The sequence below is a fragment of the Ochotona princeps genome, chromosome 14, assembly GCF_030435755.1.
Source record: "Ochotona princeps isolate mOchPri1 chromosome 14, mOchPri1.hap1, whole genome shotgun sequence".
Classification (NCBI taxonomy): Eukaryota; Metazoa; Chordata; class Mammalia; order Lagomorpha; family Ochotonidae; genus Ochotona; species Ochotona princeps.
Genome location: NC_080845.1, coordinates 196,222 through 216,237, shown reverse-complemented (window position 1 = coordinate 216,237; position 20,016 = coordinate 196,222). Strand labels below are relative to the sequence as shown.

The window sequence follows — 20,016 nt, the reverse complement described above, 5'->3', positions numbered from 1 at the left end:
GGCCCCTCCCGCGTGGGCCAGGGCCTGTGGCTGCCCCCTCCCCGGGCCTCGGCCCCTCCCGCGTGGGCCAGGGCCTGTGGCTGCCCCCTCCCCGGGCCTCGGCCCCTCCCGCGTGGGCCAGGGCCTGTGGCTGCCCCCTCCCCGGGACCTCGGCCCCTCCTGCGGGCACACCTCGGTGAAGACGTGGCTCTCGGTCCTATAGATGCCGATCGGCACCTCAGCGCTGGACGAACACAGCTTCTGGAAGAGGCGGCCATAAGTGCGGATCCACAGGTCGTCCTCGCCGATCTTCATCTGTGACACGTCACGCGGGGTCTGAGCGCCAGCAGCCGGGGCACCCCCACGGCCGTCCACCCCACGGCCCTGCACTCACGGCGCACAGGTAGCCGGAGCCCGGCGTGGTGTCCAGGCCTAGCAGCAGCCGCGTGATGGTGATCATGTAGTCCTTGACAAACGACTGTGAGGAACAGCCGGCTGAGGCAGGTGGGCGTGCAGGGCACCCCGCCCCCCAGCCCTGGCCTCTGCACCTGCAGGGCACGCCTTCCCTGCCCCCAACCCGAGACGAGTGGACACGCAGGCAGGCCCTGTCAGGGGGTTCAGGCGGCCACCCCCACTGGTCACATAGGCTCCCCAGGCAGGGACAGGGCCCTGAGGCCATGCTGGGAGCCAAGCAGGGTGGTTCCAAGGGAGCTGCCCGGCCGTCAGCCTGCAGCTGGGTGCCCAGCTCTGCACCCGAGCCCACTGACCTGGTAGAGCAGTGTGTCCAACATGCTGATGCTGAACACTCGGCCGGCGGCAAAGGGCAGGCGGAACATGAAGGCCAGGTTGGAGCCGTTCTCGCGCTCCCGCTGTGGGAGACGAGGGCTCAGGTGGGCAGGCCGTGCGGGGGCCACGTCTGCACGGTTTGTGGGAACTTTTGGTTCAAACAGAAGCCTGCCTGGTGTCTAAGTGGCAGCGCACAGTTTTGTTCTTGAGTAGCCCCCACCCACTTGTGGTGGGCTGCAGGGAGCCGGGGGGCTGGGGGTGGGCAGGAGGGTGGCCCACTCACCTTTTCCAGCTTGGACAGAGCCAGTGAGTAGCTGTCCTTGGCACGGAACTGCATGAAGCGCATGTTGGACGGGTGGGTGAGCTCCGTGGTGATGCTGAGGCTGGGGAAGAGCCTGGGAGAGCAGAGGGCTCAGGGGTGCCCGTGCCAGGGCTGGGGGCTCAGGGGTGCCCGTGCCAGGGCTGGGGGCCTGGAGACTCAGGAGTGCCCATGCCCGGAGCTGGGATGCTGGGGATTGAGAGATGCCCATGCCAGGGCTGGGGGTGCCAATGTTCGTGACTAGGGGTGTTGAGGGACACCCGTGTCAGGCTTGGGAGGCTGAGGGGTGCCCAGGGTTGGCATCTGGGGTCACAGGCGCTGCTGTGCCCGCTGGGCTCACCGGAACATGGTCTGCACGTTGACGATGGTCTTGGCGTCGGCCATGTAGTCCTCCTCGGCGCTCATGGTGCTCTCCTTGTCCACCACCACCAGGTTGTCGGCGTAGATGATGCCGCACTGCAGCAGGCTGTCCAGGCTGCAGCACGGCGGCGCTGAGGGCCCTTGCCCCCAGGTGCTGGCCACCCGCCTGCCCACCTCGGGGAGAGGCTGGGGCTGACGAGGGCTGCCCCGCGCACGCGCACTTACTTGTCCACGGAGCCCTCCATGTAGTAGACCATGGGAAAGCAGCAGATGGCTTCCAGGAAGTGGCGATCAGGCCTGGGGGCACAGCCAGGCTCAGGTGTGGGCTGGGCTGCACTTCCCCCTCCCGTAGGGACCCCAGAAGGGCAAACAGCAGTCCAGGGGTGGCTGGGGGGGCAGAGCTGGGGAAGGAGGTGTGTGTGTGTAACAGGAAGTGGGGCGAGGCTGAGAGCGGCCAGAAGGGGGAGGCCTGGCCATCCCTCCCTGCCCTGGAGGCCAGGGTTGGTCCATGTGGGCAGGGCCAGAGGGGCACGTTGAAGTGGTCCCGAGGGCCCCACGGGGCCGCCCTCGCGGGGCTCTGCAACCCCGGCCCACCTGTTGTCCAGGAGCAGCACGATGGGGTTGAGCTCCCTGCGTGGCCGGTAGTAGGCCCGCAGTGGCACGATGAAGTTGTAGAGCCCGTTGCCGGCCGTCTCGGCCGACACAATGATGAGCTTGTTCTTGAAGCCGTAGGCTTTGGCGTCCTCGTAGCTGTTGTGCTCACAACCCTGGGGGCACGAGGCCACAGGCACACTGGGACCCCTGGACAGAGCACCCCCAGAGCGCCCTGTGGGGGCCACGTGGGCCCAGGCGCCACAGCTGCACCCGGGGGACAGGACTGCAGACACAGGACCAACATTGACAGAGAACACGCGTGTGCGCACGAGGGCCATGACAGCTTGGGGGAGTAACTATGGAACAACTTTGGAAGCTATGTGTATCTGTGCGTGTGTGCGTGAGCGTGTGGGCACACGGACGAGTGTGCAGGGCTGTGTCGTGAACTTGTGCCTGTGTGTGTAGACGCACATGTGTGCATGTGAGCTGGCGTGTGCAGCTGGCCATGTACACGCATGTCTACTCAGCGTGTCCGTGTGTGGAGGAGAGCGCACGGGTACTGCACACACTCACGTGTGCTGGTCTGGCCCATGAGCGGTCCCCGCACTGGGAGGCGGGCCCTTCTCCAGCCCTCACACCCACGAAGGGCAGTCTGGGCTTGGGCCAGGGGCCGGTCCCAGCTGCCTCAGGAGTCCACACCGCGTGGACCCCCGGCGTCCGGGGTGGGGCAGGGTGGAGCTCCCTGCACTGCAGCACAGCGGTGGCCTGTGAGGACCCCGGAGGGCCCAAGGCCACAGGCACACGGCACGCGTGAGGGAGGACACACGTGGGGTAGCTTCCTTGTGGTAGCTGTGAGAGGCGGGTCAGTGTCAGGAATGGCCAGCCAAGCCCACGGCCCAGCATGGGGCGGCCTCACCACGATTCTAACAGGGTGATACGGGGCACCACTGTGTGTGGGGGCGGGTGGCTCACCCCCGCAGAGCTGAGCGCCCCACAGTTCCCGGAGCACGCATGGACCCTCGCCAGGAGCCCTGGACTGTCCCGTGGGCCACGTGGCCACAGAGGACAGCACAGGCTGTGGATGTCCTCGTCCCGCCTTTGGGAGGCAAGCACACCTCTGCGTTCTCTGGAGACCCACAATGTATGTGGGGTGAGGCGGGGGCGGCACTGCGGGGGCCACCACGCGCACCAGGGGCCCCGGGAGAGCCCGTGTCCTCGGTGGGGTCCTCAGGCTGCCCGCGGACAGGCATGGGGCGCGGCCCTACCTTGTCCAGCCGCAGGCAGCAGAAGGGGGCTTTGACGGGCAGGAGGTGGCAGAGGGTGGGGGAGCTGCCGATGTAGGGTGAGTTGGGGGGGTAGCCCTTCACGTACCTGTGGGGACAGTGGCACTCAGCACTCACTGCCCTGTCACAGAGGTGCCGACTCCTGGGGCTCCACGGGGACCCCCAAGCCACAGCACACAGCTCCAAACAGTGAGTGACAGGCCCATGCTGGGGAGTGGACGGCGCCCACCCTGCAGGGCCCAGGGCTGCCTGCGGCAGGTGGGAGCCAGGCGAGCAGGGAGAGGAGCTCAGGCCACACCAGGCAGCCCTGGGCTAAGGCAAGGTCAGGCTGAGGGGGTGGGGCCACGCCCAGCAGAGCCCTTTCCAAACGGTTGGGGGGATCCACGTGTCATCTGGGAGCAGACACAGGAACACACACACAAGTCCAAAATATGGATGTACAGACAGGACATACAGGACATACACTGGGACACAGCTACACCTCTACACACCTGTATACACACCTCTTCACAGGGACACACACACACACCTGTACACAGGGACAAACACACCTGTACACACACCTATACACACCCCTGTATGTACACACCTGTACACACACCTGTACACACACACCTGTACACAGGGACACACACCTGTACACACACACCTATACACACACCTGTACACAGGGACAAACACACATGCACACACACACACTTGCACACACACCTATACACACCCCCTGTACGTACACACCTGTACACACACACCTGCACACACACACCTATACACACATCTGTACACACACCCCTGTACGTACACACCTGTACACATACCTGTACACACACCTGTATGCACACACACCCCTGTACACACAGGGTCACAGGTGTGACTGTGCACACAGACATGGACATACACAGGAGCCTAAACACGGCTTAGGAGGCACTCTGACACCTCCTTCCCCGCCTAGGCTCCCAGCGCCCCAGGTAAGCCCATCACCTGCCCTCCGCCCCCCCTCCGCCCTCCATCCCCATCTTCCTCACTGCCTTCTTCCTCTCAGGGCCAGCGGGGTTCCCCACTCCTCCCCACATGGGCCCAGCATGCAGCCTGCCAAGGACCAGCCCTCCAGTGCCACCTGCAGGGGCCGGCAAGAGCATAGGCTCAGGGCCCAGCCGGCCAGCTGCTCCTCGGTGTACAGAAGCCTACCAGGCCCGTCTCTGGGCCATGCCCCGCAGTTGGCTCTCCTGGGGCTTCCCCGAGGCCTACATGGTAGGAGAGCACCATGGCACGCAGGGTGTTCTAACCAGGGCCTTGAGGCTGACCTGCCGAAGGCATGGGGTCTCCCTCCATGACTGGATGCAAACCCGGGTCACAGATCCCCTCAGATGGGGCTGTGGCTCCCAGACTGAGTCACTCTGGATAAAGTGGGCAAGTTGAGGGCCTGTCGGGGCGGGCCTGTCCCAGGGCCCCACACAGTCACTGCTTGCCCCCCAATGGGCGACCTCGTCCCAGTCAGCCCAGCCGGCTTCCACGTCTTGCCGCCCGGGGTGAGCCCTACCCCCGAGCTGTCCGCGCGGGCAGTACTCACTCCACCACAGATAGGCCCTCCTCATCTGAGGGCGCCACCTCGTCCTCCGACTGGTCTGTCAGCAGGTCGCAGGGCAGCAAGGCCGAGCTGTCGGCCAACTCCAGGACGGGCGCGATGCTGGGCCGCCGGCTGCCTGAGCCGTTTTCCGAGGGCAGTGCCAGTTTGCTGCCCGTGCTGCTCTGGGAGGGCCGGCACTCGGCGTTCTGCAGGTCCATGGCCACCGTCCCTGGGAGACAGGGCCCAGCTTGGCGGCACCTGCAGCAGGTCCCTGCGCAGGTGGTTTGGGGTGCTCTGTGGTTTGGGGGCCAAATGGGACCAAGCCCTGGCCTGTACACCCTGCCCAGAGACTCCCAACCCCGGGCTCTCGGCTCCTTGGCAGATGAGGGACAAGCGCTGGGCTGACGCGACCCCCAGGGTCTACCTGGACATGAGGCCCGATACCAAGGAAGGGCCTCCCAGGACGCGGGGAGGCCCGCGGAGGGGCAGGGCCTCACCCATGGAGGCGAGGATGCTGCGCACAGGCAGGTGTGGCCCCGGCCCCGCGGCTGCCCTCTGTTTGTGCTGCTCCTCCTGCGTGAAGATGAAGGCCGAGTTCTCCTCCTTGGTGATGTTGATGTAGAAGCAGGTGTCGGAGGCGGCCAGCGTGTGCCTCGGGCCCGGGTTCAGCAGGATGCTTTTGTGCTGTTCACGCTTGAGGCCGATGAGGCACACCCCGTACCTGGTGGGCACAGGCCCCGTGCCAGCTCCACGCCGGCCCCCGGGCCGCCGCCCCCTCCCCCTGGGGAGCCCCCTCACTTCTTGTGGGCGTGGAAGGCGGCGTAAGTGAAGCTCTTGCCCTCGTATTCCCGGAAGAACTTGCTGTCTCCCATGCGGATGTGGTAGACTTCGTTGCCAGAGCAGCGTCCGTACGTGCGCTGCCACTGCTCCGGGGACTCCTGGCCCTCCCTGCCGGGGCCCCAGAGACGCTCAGCTGCGGCCTGCGGCCACCCCAGCCCCACAGCGGCCCTCCAGGCCCCGGCCGGGCTGCGGGCACTCACTGGCCGCGGGACGTGTGCACCAGCAGGGTGATGAGGGTGGAGGTGGCCGGGCAGATGCAGTTGAGGGCCAGCATGGCGAACTTACACTCCTCTTCGCACACCACATGGTCTGTGGCAGAGCGGGGAGGGTCCACACTGTGCCCACACCTGCCCTCCCCTTGGCGTGGACGCTGTTGCCGCCCAGTGTGGCATGGATGCTGTTGCCGCCCAGTGTGGCGGGTCCACACTGTGCCCACACCTGCCCTCGCCAGTGCCCTTGGCTGCTGTGCCATGTGCTCCCAGGTTCCCTGCGCTCACAGAGGTGCTGCTGTCGCCCCCTCCACACCATCCTCAGGGTCCTGGGTAGGGGCAGCCCTCCCCCCACACACTCACCTGCTCTCGCCAGCCCGCACCCCTGCACACCTGTCACCACCGCACACCGAGCACGGCTCCCTTCCCCTGCCCATGTGTACCTGCGAACTTGACATGGAACTTGTTTTCTGGCTTGAGGATCTGGACGTAGAGTGGGCAGTTGGGGGCAAAGTCCTTTACGGCCCAGGCCCGAAGGATGGTCTGGTGGTCCTGGGGGTGGGACGTCACGGCTGACGCGAGCCCTGTGTGCACGCCTGGGGTGGGGGTGGGGTCTGGGGTGCAGCGCTCACCGCGGCCGTGCGGTCCACCTCATTCCGGCTGCTGAGGAGGAAGCAGGCTTCCCCATTGTCCATCCTGTAAGGCACTGGGCTGAGAGCGGGGGTGGGGACAGAGGGAGGGGCACCCCAAGAGGAGGCATGGACAGGGAGCTTGGGGCCCCAGGTGGGGATGGGGGTCAGCCTGGCCTGGCCCAGCAGTGCCCCCACCCCTACAGCCGTCTGCACAGGGGGAGGTACCCGCTTAGCTGCCACAAGGCCACCGCGCCAGCCTGGCCTCAGAATGCAGGGGTGGGGCACAGGTGCCCTACAGGGCCTCCTGCCAGGCTGCTGGAGGCCCTGTGAGTGGTCTCAGACTTGTCCATTCCCATGGGCAGCCGTGGACACCCCCATGGACTACCAGGCTGGTGCCCCGGGAGCTGACCACCTGAGGTGTTGCCTGCTTGAACTGGAGTACACGAACCCCCACCCCACAACGCTGAGCTTGGGGGCCACGTCCAGTCCTCTCCCCAGGTCAGAGGGCCTGGCTGCGGAAGTGGCAGAGCCAAGTCCCCCCCACCCGCCTCCGCCACTCGAGCTCAGCACGTGTGGGTCTGTGGCCATGGGTGACCTGTGGGTGGGACATGGGGGCTGCACCTGCCTGCCTGCCCCCGCGCCCCTCTCACTTGGCTCGCATGAGGTCCTGGTCCTTGAGGGCGGAGCCTTGGAGGTAGATGACGCGCTGGGACCAGAGGGGGATTTGCAGCACCCTGCGCACCTGCATGTCCATCTCGGCGGGACACAGGATGATCACGTAGTAGTCCTGCGGCCAGGCCCGGGTCAGACGGAGAGCCCCGAGCCCCGGCCCTGCCCCCCGCAAGCCCTGCTCGGGTCAGGCGGAGAGCCCCAGCCCCGGCCCTGCCCCCCACAAGCTCCGCTGGGCGGCACCTGGAGCCGCGGGTGAGCGTAGAACTCATTCAGGAAGTCCATGAGCAGGTCGATCTTGAGCGAGCTCACACACAGCACCACGTGCTTCTCCGTCTGGGCCCGGTGGCGACTGTAGTTGCCCCCCGACTTCTGCCGCTCCATCCAGAGGTAGACCAGCTCCTCGAACTGCAGGGGCGCGGGGGTGAGGGCGGGCACCCAGGGAGAGGCCCGGCACAGGCCGGCTGGGCAGAGCCAGAGCAGCAGACTTCGGGGTCGTCCTTGCCAACGTCACTAGGCGTGCCCGCCTGTCTCGGCAGGGAGCGCCCAGCCCTGCAGGCGCGGACCCCCAGGCCTAAGAGTCCACGCCACGAGGTGGCCTGCTGCCCCCGCGGCCCACTGCCCTGGGAGCTTCTCGGGAGGGGGCCCACGAGCGGCATGGCCACTGTCTGCCCCGGCCTTTTACCCACAGGTGGCCACTTCGTGGTGGTCACAGAGTAGCCCTCAGGGCCCAGCACACAGGCCTGTGGGCAGTAGCGGGGAGGTGGGTGAGGAAAGGCAGCCTCCCTGGACCCACACAGAGGAAGTGCCATGGTGGTGGCCTGGGTCCCCCGTCCCTCTCCCATGCCGGGCCAGGCCGGGCGGGGCGGGGGCTGCCTGGATCGGCCCTCGTGCCCTGGGTTCCTCACCTGCAGTGGGAGCACCACGAGGGCCACACAGATCATGATGACCACGAGCAGCTGTGACGGCCAGATCTTGGGCGTGACGTCGCCGTAGCCCACGGTGGAGAAGGTCACGATGCAGAAGTAAAAGGCAGTGAGCAGCGACAGGTTCTCGCCGGCACGCTCCAGGTGCTGGATGCCACAGGTGCTGTGGGCGCGAGCCGGGGTCTGCTGGCTGCCAGCCACGTGCTCCCGGCCCGTCCCTCCCACGGGCAGGTAGACACGCTGGCTGCTGACTCGGGCATCTGGAGGTGGCCAGGCCTTCTGTGTGTCATGGGGCGGTGGTAGCGGTGGGGAGTTAGCCCTGATTCATTCAAAAGGCAGAATGACAGACCTTCCACCTGCTTGGTCACTCCCCAAACGGCTGTGACAGCCAGGGCTTGGCCAGGCTGAAGGCAGGGGCCGGCATCTCCATTAGGTCTCACGCATGCGGGCAGGGGCCCTGCCACCTCCCGGGCTCATTAGCAGGAAGTGGGGTTGGAAGCCAAGTAGCCAGGCCTGAGCCGGCTCCAAGTGCTAGGTGGGGGTTAGTGGAGTGGGGAGGACATAGGGCGAGCCCAGGCCCCCCAGAGGATACAGGGCGAGCCCAGGCTCCCGGGAGGACACAGGGCAAGCCCAGGCCCCCGGGAGGACACAGGGCGAGCCCAGGCCCTGGGCCTGTCCTGGGGACACTCAAGGGCATGCTGTTCCCTGCCTGTCTGAATCTCCCCCAGCTGACACACCCACGTCCTTGCTGGCTTCCGGCGGGGGTGGGGGAGGGTGCAGAGAGACTGGATGGCCCCGGCTGTCCTTGGCCGCTCCCAAGGGGCTCCTCCTCAACTCTGCCACCTGCTCCCATCTCAGAAGCCAGGCTGTGGGGTCAGGGAGGGTGGCCGATGCCAGCGGGAGGCCCTGCAGCCGTGCCGCTGCCCACGCCTGCCATGCCCCCTTCTCCCTGGGTGGCGGGGTCAGTGGGCTCTGTTGTTCCTGCCCCACAGCCTCGTGAGGCCCTCTGGCAGGTGTCCCTCGACGTGGGGTTCTGGGGGACAGGAAGGGTGGCCGGGGCAGGCCACGGGCTCTCCCTGCATTCACCCTGGTTGCTTACACACCTGGCCCCCACCCTGGTTCCCCTGAGCTTGAGGTGGCGGAGGGGCCCTCCTGGAGGCCCAGGCCCTGGAGGCGGACAGCAGCAGCCTGGACTCCACGGCCCCTCCCCTGCCTCGTGCACCAGACCCAGGCACGGGGCCAGACTCCGGTCCCGCTCTGCTGCGGGCCCTGCCCCTGCACTCGCACCAGGAGGAGTGGCCCGAGCGGCAGTGCCCTCGGCCCGGGCACTCACCCCGTAAAGAGCAGGCACAGCAGGGTGCAGAAGAGGATGAGCACCTGGTTGGACATGGCCGACTGTGTCCGCAGGATGGCCCGGTGGAAGTCGTTCTGCCGAGAGCCGGCCATCAGTGACCCGTGGTGAGTGAAGGCGGAAGCGGGCTGCCCTCAGCCTCCCCGCGCCCGCAGCCACCCCTGCGCCTGTCTGCCCACGCCTGGCCGCGGGTGCCGAGTGCCCAGTGCGTGCAGCCCTCGGCTCTTCACAGGACAGAGACCTGGCTGGCAGGGGCTTGTCCCTCCGGCCACTGACATGGACACCAAACGGACCCTGCTCAGGCTGAGCTGCGGGCTGCACCCCAGTGTGCAAGCGGCTGTGGTCCTGTGCCCCTGGCGTGGCCCTCTCCGGGCTGCACCCAGTCTGCCCTGCGGGCCTCCTCCCACCCCTGCCGGTCACTCCCGGCCTCCCCGCCGGCCACGGCTTACGATCATGTTCTCCAGGGCGTGCTTGGCCAGCCAGCAGTTGAGGAACACGGGGATGAACAGGTTCCGCAGCGGCGGCCAGAAGATCTGCGGACACACGTCAGGGCGGGGCCTGGCGCGGGGTGGGCGGGGCTGCCGGCAGGGGCGGGGCCTGTTGCTGGGTGGGCGGGGTCTGGTGCAGGAGGGCGGGGCTGCTGGCAGGGTGGGGTCTGGCTTGGAAGGGCGGGGCTGTCAGCGGGGCTGTCAGCAGGGCGTGGCCGGAGGCTGGTGGGCGTGGCTGCCGGCGGGGCGGAGCATGGTGCTGTGTGGGCGGGGCTGTCAGCGGGGCGTGGCCTGAGGCTGGCGGGCGGGCTGCTGGCGGGGGCGTGGCTCACCCACCGTGATGATGAAGGGCAGGGTGTTGATCATCTCCAAGACGAAGGGCACGCGGAATATCTGCTCCCAGATGTTGCCCTGGGGGCCGAGGGGGGCTTGAGTGGGCGGGCGGGGGCTCTGGGTCCCCAGGGCTCCCGGGAAGCCGCCTCACTTTGTAGCTGAGGTAGATGAGCAGCATGGTCTCCAGGAAGCTGATGACCGCCACCACCACCTGCGCCGGAAGGGAGGGGTTCGCAGGCAGGACAGGCCCCTCGGGGCCGGGTGTGCAGGGCCTTGTGTCAGCAGGAGAGCCCAGCTTCCAGGGGCACCTGCCAGGGGGCCTCACGAGGCTGTGGGGCAGGGACAGCAGAGCCCACTGACCCCGCCACCCAGGGACAAGGGGGCATGGCAGGCGTGGGCAGCGGCACGGCTGCAGGGCCTCCCGCTGGCATCGGCCACCCTCCCTGACCCCACAGCCTGGCTTCTGAGATGGGAGCAGGTGGCAGAGTTGAGGAGGAGCCCCTTGGGAGCGGCCAAGGACAGCCGGGGCCATCCAATCTCTCTGCACCCTCCCCCACCCCCGCCGGAAGCCAGCAAGGACGTGGGTGGGTCAGCTGGGGAGATTCAGACAGGCAGGGAACAGCATGCCCTCGAGTGTCCCCCCGACAATCCCAGGGCCTGGGCTCGCCCTGTGTCCTCCCGGGGGCCTGTCTGGGAGCCTGGGCTCGCCCTGTGTCCTCTGGGGGTCCCAGAGCAGCTGCACCCACCTGGATCACCCACAGAGCCATCCTCCTCTCCACCCACAGGATGGGGGCCCTGGAAGAGAACAGTGGTCTGCAGGGATGCAGCCGGGACCCCTCAGCCACCCCCAGCCCAGAGCCCAAGGCCACTGGGCCAAGCCTGCACGGCCCCTCAGGCAGGCCAGCAGGCCCTGGCTCTGCCCTCCGAGGGGACAAGAATGCCAGGCGAGGGGGAGGCTCCCCGGGTGGCCGTAGGCAGGCCCCTGGGTGGGCTGGTAGCAGAACCCGCCAACACACAGGGCCTGCTCTCCTCGCCTGTGTCCCTGCAGGGGTGTCCTTCCATGACATGCAGGGATTGGGGGGATGAGGCCTGGCCACTCGGGTGCCCCTTGGCCACGGCATGGTGAATCAGAAGTCACAGATGGGGGTGACCGCACCCCAACGCTGGGTCCCACAGGCATGTGGGGAGTGAAGCCAGGGCCAGCCTGGGGGCAGCTGTGTGAACTCCCCCCACACCGCCCTGGCTCCATGGGACCCCTTCCCCCGCTCCGCCCCTCCCCTCCCCCGCTCCCCCTCCCCCACCCCTCCCCCCGCACACACCAGTTGATCTGAGAGGAGGAATCATTGAAGGTGTAGTTGTGCTTCTCGCAGCCCCAGCTGTGGAGAGACCGGAGTGGCCGGGCTGAGCCCCCAGGCCCCTCCCCAAGGCCTGAGGACAGAGCAGCCAGCAAGCCGCCCACAGGGGACCGGGAAGGTCTCTAGCATCCGAGGCATGGGTGGGGGCCTGAGTCTGACGGAGACGCGCTGCGTGGCAGAGCGTGGGGTATGTGGGATGTGTCTTGGTGGGGGCAGTGTCCCCCTCTCTTAACCCACCACTGCCGCACATCTTACCAGGGTCTCTGCCAACTAGGGCCCAGGGAGGCGTCTGCCCGTCCTGTGCCCCATCCATCTTATCCACCAGCCAGCGCGTGCCAGCCTGTCCATCAGCCACCCTCCACCCACCACCGGCATTCACTCACCCTCCGTCCATCTGTCCATCAGCCACCCTGTCACATGCCCCTCCACTATTGCCCCCATTCCCTCCCACAGTCCTGCCCTCCACTGCAGTGTCCATGGCCCAGGCCCAGGCCTGTGCTCTCTGGGGACATAGGGCTTGCAGGGGTGTGGAAGGCAGGCAGAATCCTAGCTCTCAGAGCAGTGCGGGTCGTCCCTCCAGCTGGACAAACATGGGGCCTGTTTTTGTTTTCCTGCCACTAGGACAGGAATCACCTTCCCTCTCCTTAAATAAACCTTGCTTTGCAAACTGGGAAAAAAACAACAAGATGGGGCTGTACTCTGCGGAGAGGACCGTTGGTCCCCTGCGGATACGGGCCACAGGTCACGCCCACGTCCTCAGGGCACGGCCTGCTTCCTGGTCAGCCTGAGGAAGGGGCCCACCCCTGGCGCTGAGGACACATTGCAGCGCTCTCATCTGACGTCAGCCATGCGGACGGCGCAGGGTTGGGAAGGGGGAGTTAGGGCAGAGATGCCGAGGGCCGGACAGGAGTGTCCAGCCTGTGCGGGCCTGGCACTGGAGCCCAGGAGGCCCTGCACATTCCCGAGGGGCTGCCTGAGCACAGGGGCTCCTCGAGGAGCAGCAGAGGGGTAAGGGCAGCCTGAGGAAAGGCGACGTCACCCACCATCCGATGCCCTGGCCCGGGTCGTCCAGCAGCACGCGGACGATGTACAGCAGGCAGGTGAGAAGCTTGAGTGAGAAGTTGAACACCCGGATCCTTAGGCCTGCGGAGGGGAGGCAGGCAGCGCGGGGCCAGGCCTCCCCACCCAGGGGCCTTGGTGCTGCCTTCTGTGGCCCCCCTTACGGAGCTCAGGGAACCCCCATCCCAGCGGGAGCACTGCAGGGGGGCCTTGGGGCAGGGCCAGGGGTGGCTGTGCAAAGGAGAGGCAGCCCAGCCCGGCCCAGCCCGGCCCAGCTCCTCCCAGCTCCTCCCCACCCCACCCAGCTCCTCCCCGCCCCACCCAGCTCCTCCCCACCCCGCCCAGCTCCTCCCAGCTCCTCCCCTCCCTGCCCAGCTCCTCCCTGCCCCCACCTCTTATCTCTCAAATGTACTGGTCCTGGGTGGCAAGAAGCTGAGCTGGGGCACCCCTCTGCCCGACCACTCAGCGCTTGCCCAGAGTGCCAGGCCTCACTTACTGGATCTTTGGTTTTTGATGAAGAAAAGCTTCAGGCGCTCCTTGAAGGTGTTCTCGTTGACATAGAACTCCACCTGGACCCTGGGGGCATGAGGTCACAGGGCTGGGGACCTTGTGTCTGCGAGGGCGTCCGCCTGCAGCCACAGCCCCCTTAGATGCCCGGGGCCCTGCTGGCCAGGGCTGCCTGCTGCTTGCCCACCCAGTGGCACACCCCAGCACCCAGAAGTGAGGGCCACCCTCTGGCTGGCTGTGCCCACAGGCCACTGCACAGGGCAACGACTGGGCAGGTGGGCCGTCTACTCCCGTCCCCCAGGCGCCAGCCATCTGCCCCCCACGCAGTGAACTCACCAGCTCCACGGTGGCCAGGGACCCACTTGGAGCCCGCCCAGTGCCTGGTGGCCCCACATCTGCAAAGTACATCCCAGCCACATCAAGCCAGACCAGTGACATGGACCCTGTATCTGGCAGCAGCCTTGAGGGGCAGCCTGGGCTGGCCAGAGTGAGCCTGTCCTGTGGGGCCTCTCTGGCTCCCTGGACGTGTTGAGAAGGGGCCCAGGACCAGGCGGCTTGGCCTGTGCCCCTTGGACTCCAGGGTGGGCACAGGCCTGGCCCTTGCAGGTCAGCAGGTGGGGTAATAACCTGGGGCTTGCGGCTGCCATGTTGTACAAGAGCCAGTGCACCCCAGCACTCCCCACTGCACCGCAGGGATCCTGAGGTGCCACCTGGGCCCCTAAAGCACAGGCTCCCTAGCACACCCCAAGGGAGGGAGGGGTCTCCTCACCTCAGCCCCCACTGTGCTCTGTGCAGAAGGCAAGGTGGCCACACTGCCCCCTTCCTGTCCCCACTGCTCACCCTGTGTCTCACCCTAGCCTGCCCTCTGCACGCCACCATGAACGTGCAGCCCTGGGGACCCTCGCAGGTACATTAAATGCCACTGTGCACAGGTGGCCTCCATCCCAGCCTCCCCGCCTTGCCCCCTCCCTGCACCCCCAAGTCCTCTACTCCTGGGACCCCTTGAGTTCCCCCACAGCAGAAGGCATACACATCCCTGTGCCCGGGGACCTCCCTGGCAAGCTGCCATGCTGCTCGGCACCACGGAGGCACCACTTTGACTCCAGGTGGGCGCTTGGCTGTGTCCCAGCAGTGTCCCAGCCGCTCACCCCCACAGAGGTGCCCCTCTGACCCCGGGTGGGTACTTGGCTCTGTCCCAGATGCTTGGCCCCACAGAGGCACCCCTTTGACCCTGGGTGGGTGCCAGGCTCCAACCCAGCTGCTTGAACCCCCAGCCCTCACCAGCGCCCATCTGGGCCGTCTCAGCTCGGCATCTCCTGCAGCCCCGGGTCCTGCACAGGAAGGACCCCTTCCTTTCGCCTGCTCCTGCACCTGCCACTCTTGGACGCAGCCACAACGGTCTCTCGGCTGCCCAAGGGACATGGGAAGTTGTCGCCCTTGCTCTCTGCCAGGCCCTCTCAGACAGAGGGGTCACCGGATTCCCCTGCTGCCACCACTGGCAGGGGTGAGCAACCTCCCGCTGGCAGTGACAAGCAAAGCCTCCTCTGTTTTTCACTAACCACAGCTGCCCACGTCCCTCCACCACTGACAAGATCAACGTTGCCAGCGGGGCTCTCCGGGGCCTCGCTGGTCACCAAGGTGGACAGCAGGCAGCCTAGAAAGCTCCAAAAGGGGCCCACGACCAGCTGCTGGCTGGGGCAGTCCTGGGGCTCACAGGTGCCTGCGGGGCCAGGTCAGAGCCCCAGGGTGCCAGACACGCCCATGCCCCCTTGCCCAGTTCTGTGTGCTCCCAGTTCTGTCTTGGCCTTGGCTTCCCCCCAGGGTGATGGGGAGAAGACACGGCCACCTCCCACTGTTGTCATGGAGCTGCCTGATGGGCAGAGGGCACGCCGAGACCCAGCCCAAGGCTCTGCTGGCCAGCCGTCAGGGCCCCCGGGGCTTGGCCTCAGTGTGCAGGCTTAGGCGAGTGGCCTGGAGCCTGGAAAGCCCCAGAGCTGTGGGCGTGGCTGGGCACCTGCCTTCCCTTGCTCAATGCCCACCACGCCAGTTCATACATGTCAGGGGCAGCCTTGCATCAGGCGGGGGCACAAACCCTGCCTGGACCCAGGACAAGCCCTGCTCCCACAGTGTGCCCGCAGGCCCACGGTCTGTAGGGACCCACGCTTGGGCTCCCGGCTGGGCACCAGCCCTAGTTCCAGGAAGATGGACTGGGGCGGGACCTCTACAGAGGGCTGGGCTAGTCACATCCCTGTGTCCCTGGCTTGTCCACGGTGGCTCTGCCCAAATGCCTGCCGGTGTCCAGGTCCAGGATGCCTCAGCAGCCCCGATGTGCCCCAGCACCCCTGGGGAGGCCAGGCCCAGCTACCCAGGGATGAGTGGGCAGGGATAGTCAGTACTCATGCTTCCTGGGAAGCTCATGGGAAGACAGGAGAGAGCCAGCCCTGTGGGCATTCCTGGCACACAGCCCCCGCGCCAACAGCCTAGGCTGGGAAGCTCCAGACAGCCAGGCTGCCTGGCGCCAGCCCAGGGGCATGGGTGCACACAGCCCCGGAGTGCCCACCAACCCGCCGCCGCAGCCCTGCAGTCCCGGGACCGAGGCCTGGGCTGCCTCCCTGTCGGCGACTGGGCACCTGGGCAGAGGTAGGACAGGGCCCCGGCCAGAGCGCCGAGCCTCAGTCGCATACTTGTGGCCTGTGCGAAGTGTATGGCCCAGCTTGCCCAGAGCTGATCTGGCAGGTGACCCACTCCTGGCCACCCTTGTCCTTGCCCTCTGGTTCCCAGCAGGGCACATGACCAAGTACTGAGGGCTGAGGTGCCCCCTGGGACCCACTGGGTCCCTGATCCTCGGGTCTGCTGTGGTGGCCTCCTTGGACCTGTCCGTCCAGGTCTGGGCCCTGTGCCTCGGGTGCTGGGCGAGCCCATGGGCACTGCTCAGGCCTGTCTTCCTCAGGTGGCCATGGCAGCTCAGCCCGGGGCCTGGCAGACGGAGGCCCAGGTGTGGCCGCCAGCCCGACTCCCAGGAGGGTGTTTGCGGGGTGGCACTTACTGAGACAGGGAGGAGTCAAGGCTGGACTCTTCTGCCTGCAGCCTGGGAGCACAGAACATTGTCACCATGAGTGGGGAGGTGGGGCCAGGCACAGGAGCCCACATGGCAAAACCAGTGCGGCCCCTCGGCCCCAGCCGCAAGCACCCCTGACCTGGGCGGGTGAAGTGCCAGCGGCCGCGCTGGGGCCAGGCCAGCAGGAAATCGCACTGGGTGAGATGGTGCTGACACGCCCAGGCCCCAGGGCAATCCCTGCATCCAGGAAGCCGCAGGCCACGGGCGGTGCCTGGGCGGGTCATGCAGCCAAAGCTGTCGGGTGTGAGCTTGCCTGGCCTGCCCAGAACTCCTGCGTCCACACGGCTGCTGGACTGTGACACCACAGGACCCCTGCACAGGTGCTTCTAGAACGTTCTGCTGGCAGGAGTGGGCAGAGCCATAGCCGATGGAGTGGTGTGCATGCTCCCCACCGTACCCCCCCTTGCGTCCCAGCTGGAGGGGCCTGAGTGTACCACAGAGCTAGGAGAGGAGAGGCGCTGGGGACCTCCTGCTGAGCCTGCCAGCCTAGCTTGGTCCTGCAACCCTGACCCTGGGTGCCAGAGGCAGGGCCTGGGCCATCGCTGGGCAGAGTCCACACCCTGGGGCCGTCTCCTCTCCACAGCCTCGTCAGCCAATGGGCACATCAGAGGCAGCACTGAACGGCAGAGTGAGGCCAGTGGGGACCTGGATGTCCGGGGCTGTGGAGGGTCTCTGGGGAGGGGGAGCTCTCCAGGGGTCTGAGCCATCACCAGACCCCAACCCCAGGGCCCTGGCCCCACCCACTTCTGGGCTTTGGCCGAGGGGCACCTGTCCCTCTTGGTCCAGCCCTGAGGGGTTGTCCCCTGCCCTCCACATCCAGGGCCCAGGCCCGAGCCCCATCCTGGCTCCAACTTCCCCACGACCCATGCACGTGCACAGGCGGGTCCCCCACCAGCTCCAGCCGCTCTTGTGGTCCCCCGGTGTGTGTTTCCCCATCACTGTTTACCCCCTGGCCCTGCCCCCACACCAGCTTCCCCAGTCACCTGCTGCCTGCTCTCTAGCCCAGGGGTCCCCAGGGCTCCCCCTTATTCAAATCAAACCCACTCCTTGGGAACCCAACACCTCATCCCAGCCTGGAAGCCTTCACAGGGAGCCCTCTCTTCCCTGTGTTGGGGTACCCTTGCAGGGTCAGGCTGGGAGAGTAGAGGCTGCTGGCGGGTGGTGGGGCTCCAGCAGGGGCTTGGCCCAGGGCTGCTGGGGTTCGGGCAGAGCGGTCCCAGCACCTAACCCGGGCCCCCCACAGGGCTCCCCGGCACCAGAGCTCCACCCCACCTGACTCAGGTCTTCTGCTGCCTCCCAGAGAGACCCAGGAGCTGGCTGGGGCACTGGCCCATTGTGACTAGGGAGGTGCCACCTGCCACTCTAAGGCTGCAAGGGCTGGCCCCTCCCTCTCTCGTGGCCCCGGGGGCAGCGCACACCCTTCCCATCACCTAGGTGGCCACAGGGCTGGTCCTGGGCTGGTGGCCATGGTGGGACCAACTGCCCTGCTGCCTGCCGGGCCCTCTGGCTGGGGTGCCTGCCTCCTGCTAAGGTCCTGCGAGGGAGGGGGAGTGGGGAGGGTGTCAGGTTTGGGACATCGGGGTTCTGGGCAGGCCCTCTGTCCCCACGGCCGCCTCAGAGGGACGGGAGTCGCTGGTGGAGCTTCCCGGATCGCCGGCCTGCAGTATCCAGGAAGACGAGGAGCGGTCCCTAGGGCGCAGGCCGTGCCGGGGCTCAACTGCCCGCCGGCTGCCCGTTAGCTGGAGGAGAGCTGCCGGAAGGCTCTGGCCTTGGCCTCAACAGCCTCCTCCAGCTAATGGGAATAAGCTGCAGGCGCCTCGCCCCAGGGTGCATGGGGAGCAGGTGTGGGCAGTGAGGGCCAGGGCCCGGTGGTATGCTGGGGGGGCAGAGCCTAGTCTCCAGGCACCCTCCGCCCTGCCATCTGTCAGCCTGGCCTCTGCCAGCCTCCCCCAGCCCTGACTCAGCCCCCACCCCCTGGCTGCTCCTCTGTCCCAGGAGCCCTACTGGGCCAGGGCCTCAGGAAACCCAGCTCTCTCAGCCCGGCCTGGCTCCCGCACCCCTCCAGCAGGCGCAGGGCTCCCGCCCACGACCTGTGCCCACACCAGGCCACGTCTGATTCACCTTCCTGTCGCTCGCAGCTCCTGGCACGGCGAAGGCAGGTCTGGGGAGCAGGATGCTGCCCCCCAGCCCACTGGGATCCCTGCCCCCCAGGACAGCCTTCTGCACCCTGGCTGCCAGGGCGCCAGGGCTGGCCCTGAACATGTCCCATGTCGCTGGGCTCTCCAGGGGATCCCTTTTCTGCACCCCACCTCAGGTGGGGGCCCAGGGACTGTGTGCCCAGCACTTCCTCCCCCAAAGTGCACACAGGTCAGCCGTGCTTGGCCTCCAGGGGGACAGTGGGGTTCCCACAGACTTCCCCAGGGTCTGGGCACTGGGCCCCACGGATCCCCTCCCCCAGCTGCAGCGACGCGCAGGTGCGGCAAGCTAGCGTGCGAGCGATGCGTGCAGGATGCCAGCGCGGACGCGAAGCCCCTCCCGGCGGCTCTGCGGGGTCCCCAGGCCCCGCGCCCGCCCCTACCTCTGGCCCACGTCGCTGCCCACGGAGCCCCCGCCCGGGGCCGGCAGCAGCGGGCTGAGCCCGTGCGGCTCCTCGGGGGCCGTGGTGCCGGCCGGGCCGCCCCCGGGGCCCGCCTTGCCCTCGGACGGCGAGCGCGGCAGCTTGGCCCGCGCCATCCTGCGGGAGCGCACGGCGCGGCGGCGGCTGGAGCGGCGGGGGTGGCGCTGGGCGCAACCATCTCTCCGCGCGCGCGCGCGCGCGCGCGCTCCCCGCGCCGCCGCCGCAGTGGAACGGCCGGGGCGGGGGTGCCGGGAGGGTGGGGGCCCCGCAGCGCAGTAAGGACGGGCTCACGCTGGGGGCAATGGCAGGTGACCCGCCTTCGGACCGGGAGCTGCTGGGGGGGGGCGGCGCCATCCATGGTTTTTACCAACTCCGTCCTAGGTGCCCCCCACCCAACAGGGCACCCCTTCTGTCCTGCCCTGGACGGCAGGCACGAGTTCGCATGGTGTGAGTGCTCGGGGGTTGGGGTGGGGGCTCAGTTCCCAGCCCCCCAACCCTGTGCCCCGAGCCAGCACGTGGTGAGGGAGGCTTGGTCCCCAGCGGCCCAGTGCCAGGAGCGTTGCCACGGGCACTGGTCTGCTCTGGACACAGGTGAGGACTCGCAGGACAGGACCCCAACTCAGCAGGTGCGTGCACATCTGTGGTCTTCGCAGAGTTGGGGACCAGAGGCATTGTGGAGCAGGAAGGACCAGACTGTGAAATCGAACCCAGGTCCTGCTGGCTTAGAGGCTCCAGGGTGACGGCCGGTGCAGGAGAGGCTGAGCGTCTGCGCTGAGCTGAGTGGCCTCACTGCTGGTTCACTCCCCGTGCCGCTCATGCTGATGGACACTGCCCCTGCTCCTTGAGTCCCCTTGGTGCTGGGAGGTCAAGGTCAGAGGTGGGCGGTGAGGACAGTTAGCGCCTTGGACCAAGCCAGGAGAGCGCGTAAGAGCCCGCCGCCGGCGGCTGCAGGGGTGGGTCCGGAGCCCAGCATGCCTCCTTCACGGCTGGGGAGCCCTCCTTCCTGAGCCGTGGCCCAGGCTGT

At 67.4% G+C, this 20,016-nt stretch overlaps 1 protein-coding gene across 1 annotated transcript in view; it reads right to left on the bottom strand.

The window, feature by feature from the left end:
* The window catches only part of KCNT1 (potassium sodium-activated channel subfamily T member 1), a 29,248-nt gene that overhangs the window by 5,059 nt on the left and 4,173 nt on the right, over positions 1–20,016 (bottom strand). Inside the window, exons 3-28 of the mRNA XM_058672838.1 lie at positions 18,954–19,136; positions 13,247–13,326; positions 12,735–12,834; positions 11,656–11,712; positions 11,083–11,131; positions 10,488–10,547; positions 10,340–10,414; positions 9,965–10,048; positions 9,498–9,592; positions 8,147–8,327; positions 7,482–7,646; positions 7,220–7,356; positions 6,570–6,633; positions 6,381–6,489; positions 5,929–6,037; positions 5,687–5,836; positions 5,386–5,609; positions 4,892–5,117; positions 3,304–3,409; positions 2,039–2,211; positions 1,670–1,741; positions 1,425–1,559; positions 1,049–1,160; positions 747–848; positions 374–457; positions 172–294 (exon numbers count right to left, since the gene is read on the bottom strand). Of these exons, the coding sequence (XP_058528821.1) occupies positions 172–294; positions 374–457; positions 747–848; positions 1,049–1,160; positions 1,425–1,559; positions 1,670–1,741; positions 2,039–2,211; positions 3,304–3,409; positions 4,892–5,117; positions 5,386–5,609; positions 5,687–5,836; positions 5,929–6,037; positions 6,381–6,489; positions 6,570–6,633; positions 7,220–7,356; positions 7,482–7,646; positions 8,147–8,327; positions 9,498–9,592; positions 9,965–10,048; positions 10,340–10,414; positions 10,488–10,547; positions 11,083–11,131; positions 11,656–11,712; positions 12,735–12,834; positions 13,247–13,326; positions 18,954–19,136 (3,055 nt within the window). The remainder of the gene's footprint in view (positions 1–171; positions 295–373; positions 458–746; positions 849–1,048; positions 1,161–1,424; positions 1,560–1,669; positions 1,742–2,038; positions 2,212–3,303; positions 3,410–4,891; positions 5,118–5,385; positions 5,610–5,686; positions 5,837–5,928; positions 6,038–6,380; positions 6,490–6,569; positions 6,634–7,219; positions 7,357–7,481; positions 7,647–8,146; positions 8,328–9,497; positions 9,593–9,964; positions 10,049–10,339; positions 10,415–10,487; positions 10,548–11,082; positions 11,132–11,655; positions 11,713–12,734; positions 12,835–13,246; positions 13,327–18,953; positions 19,137–20,016) is intronic.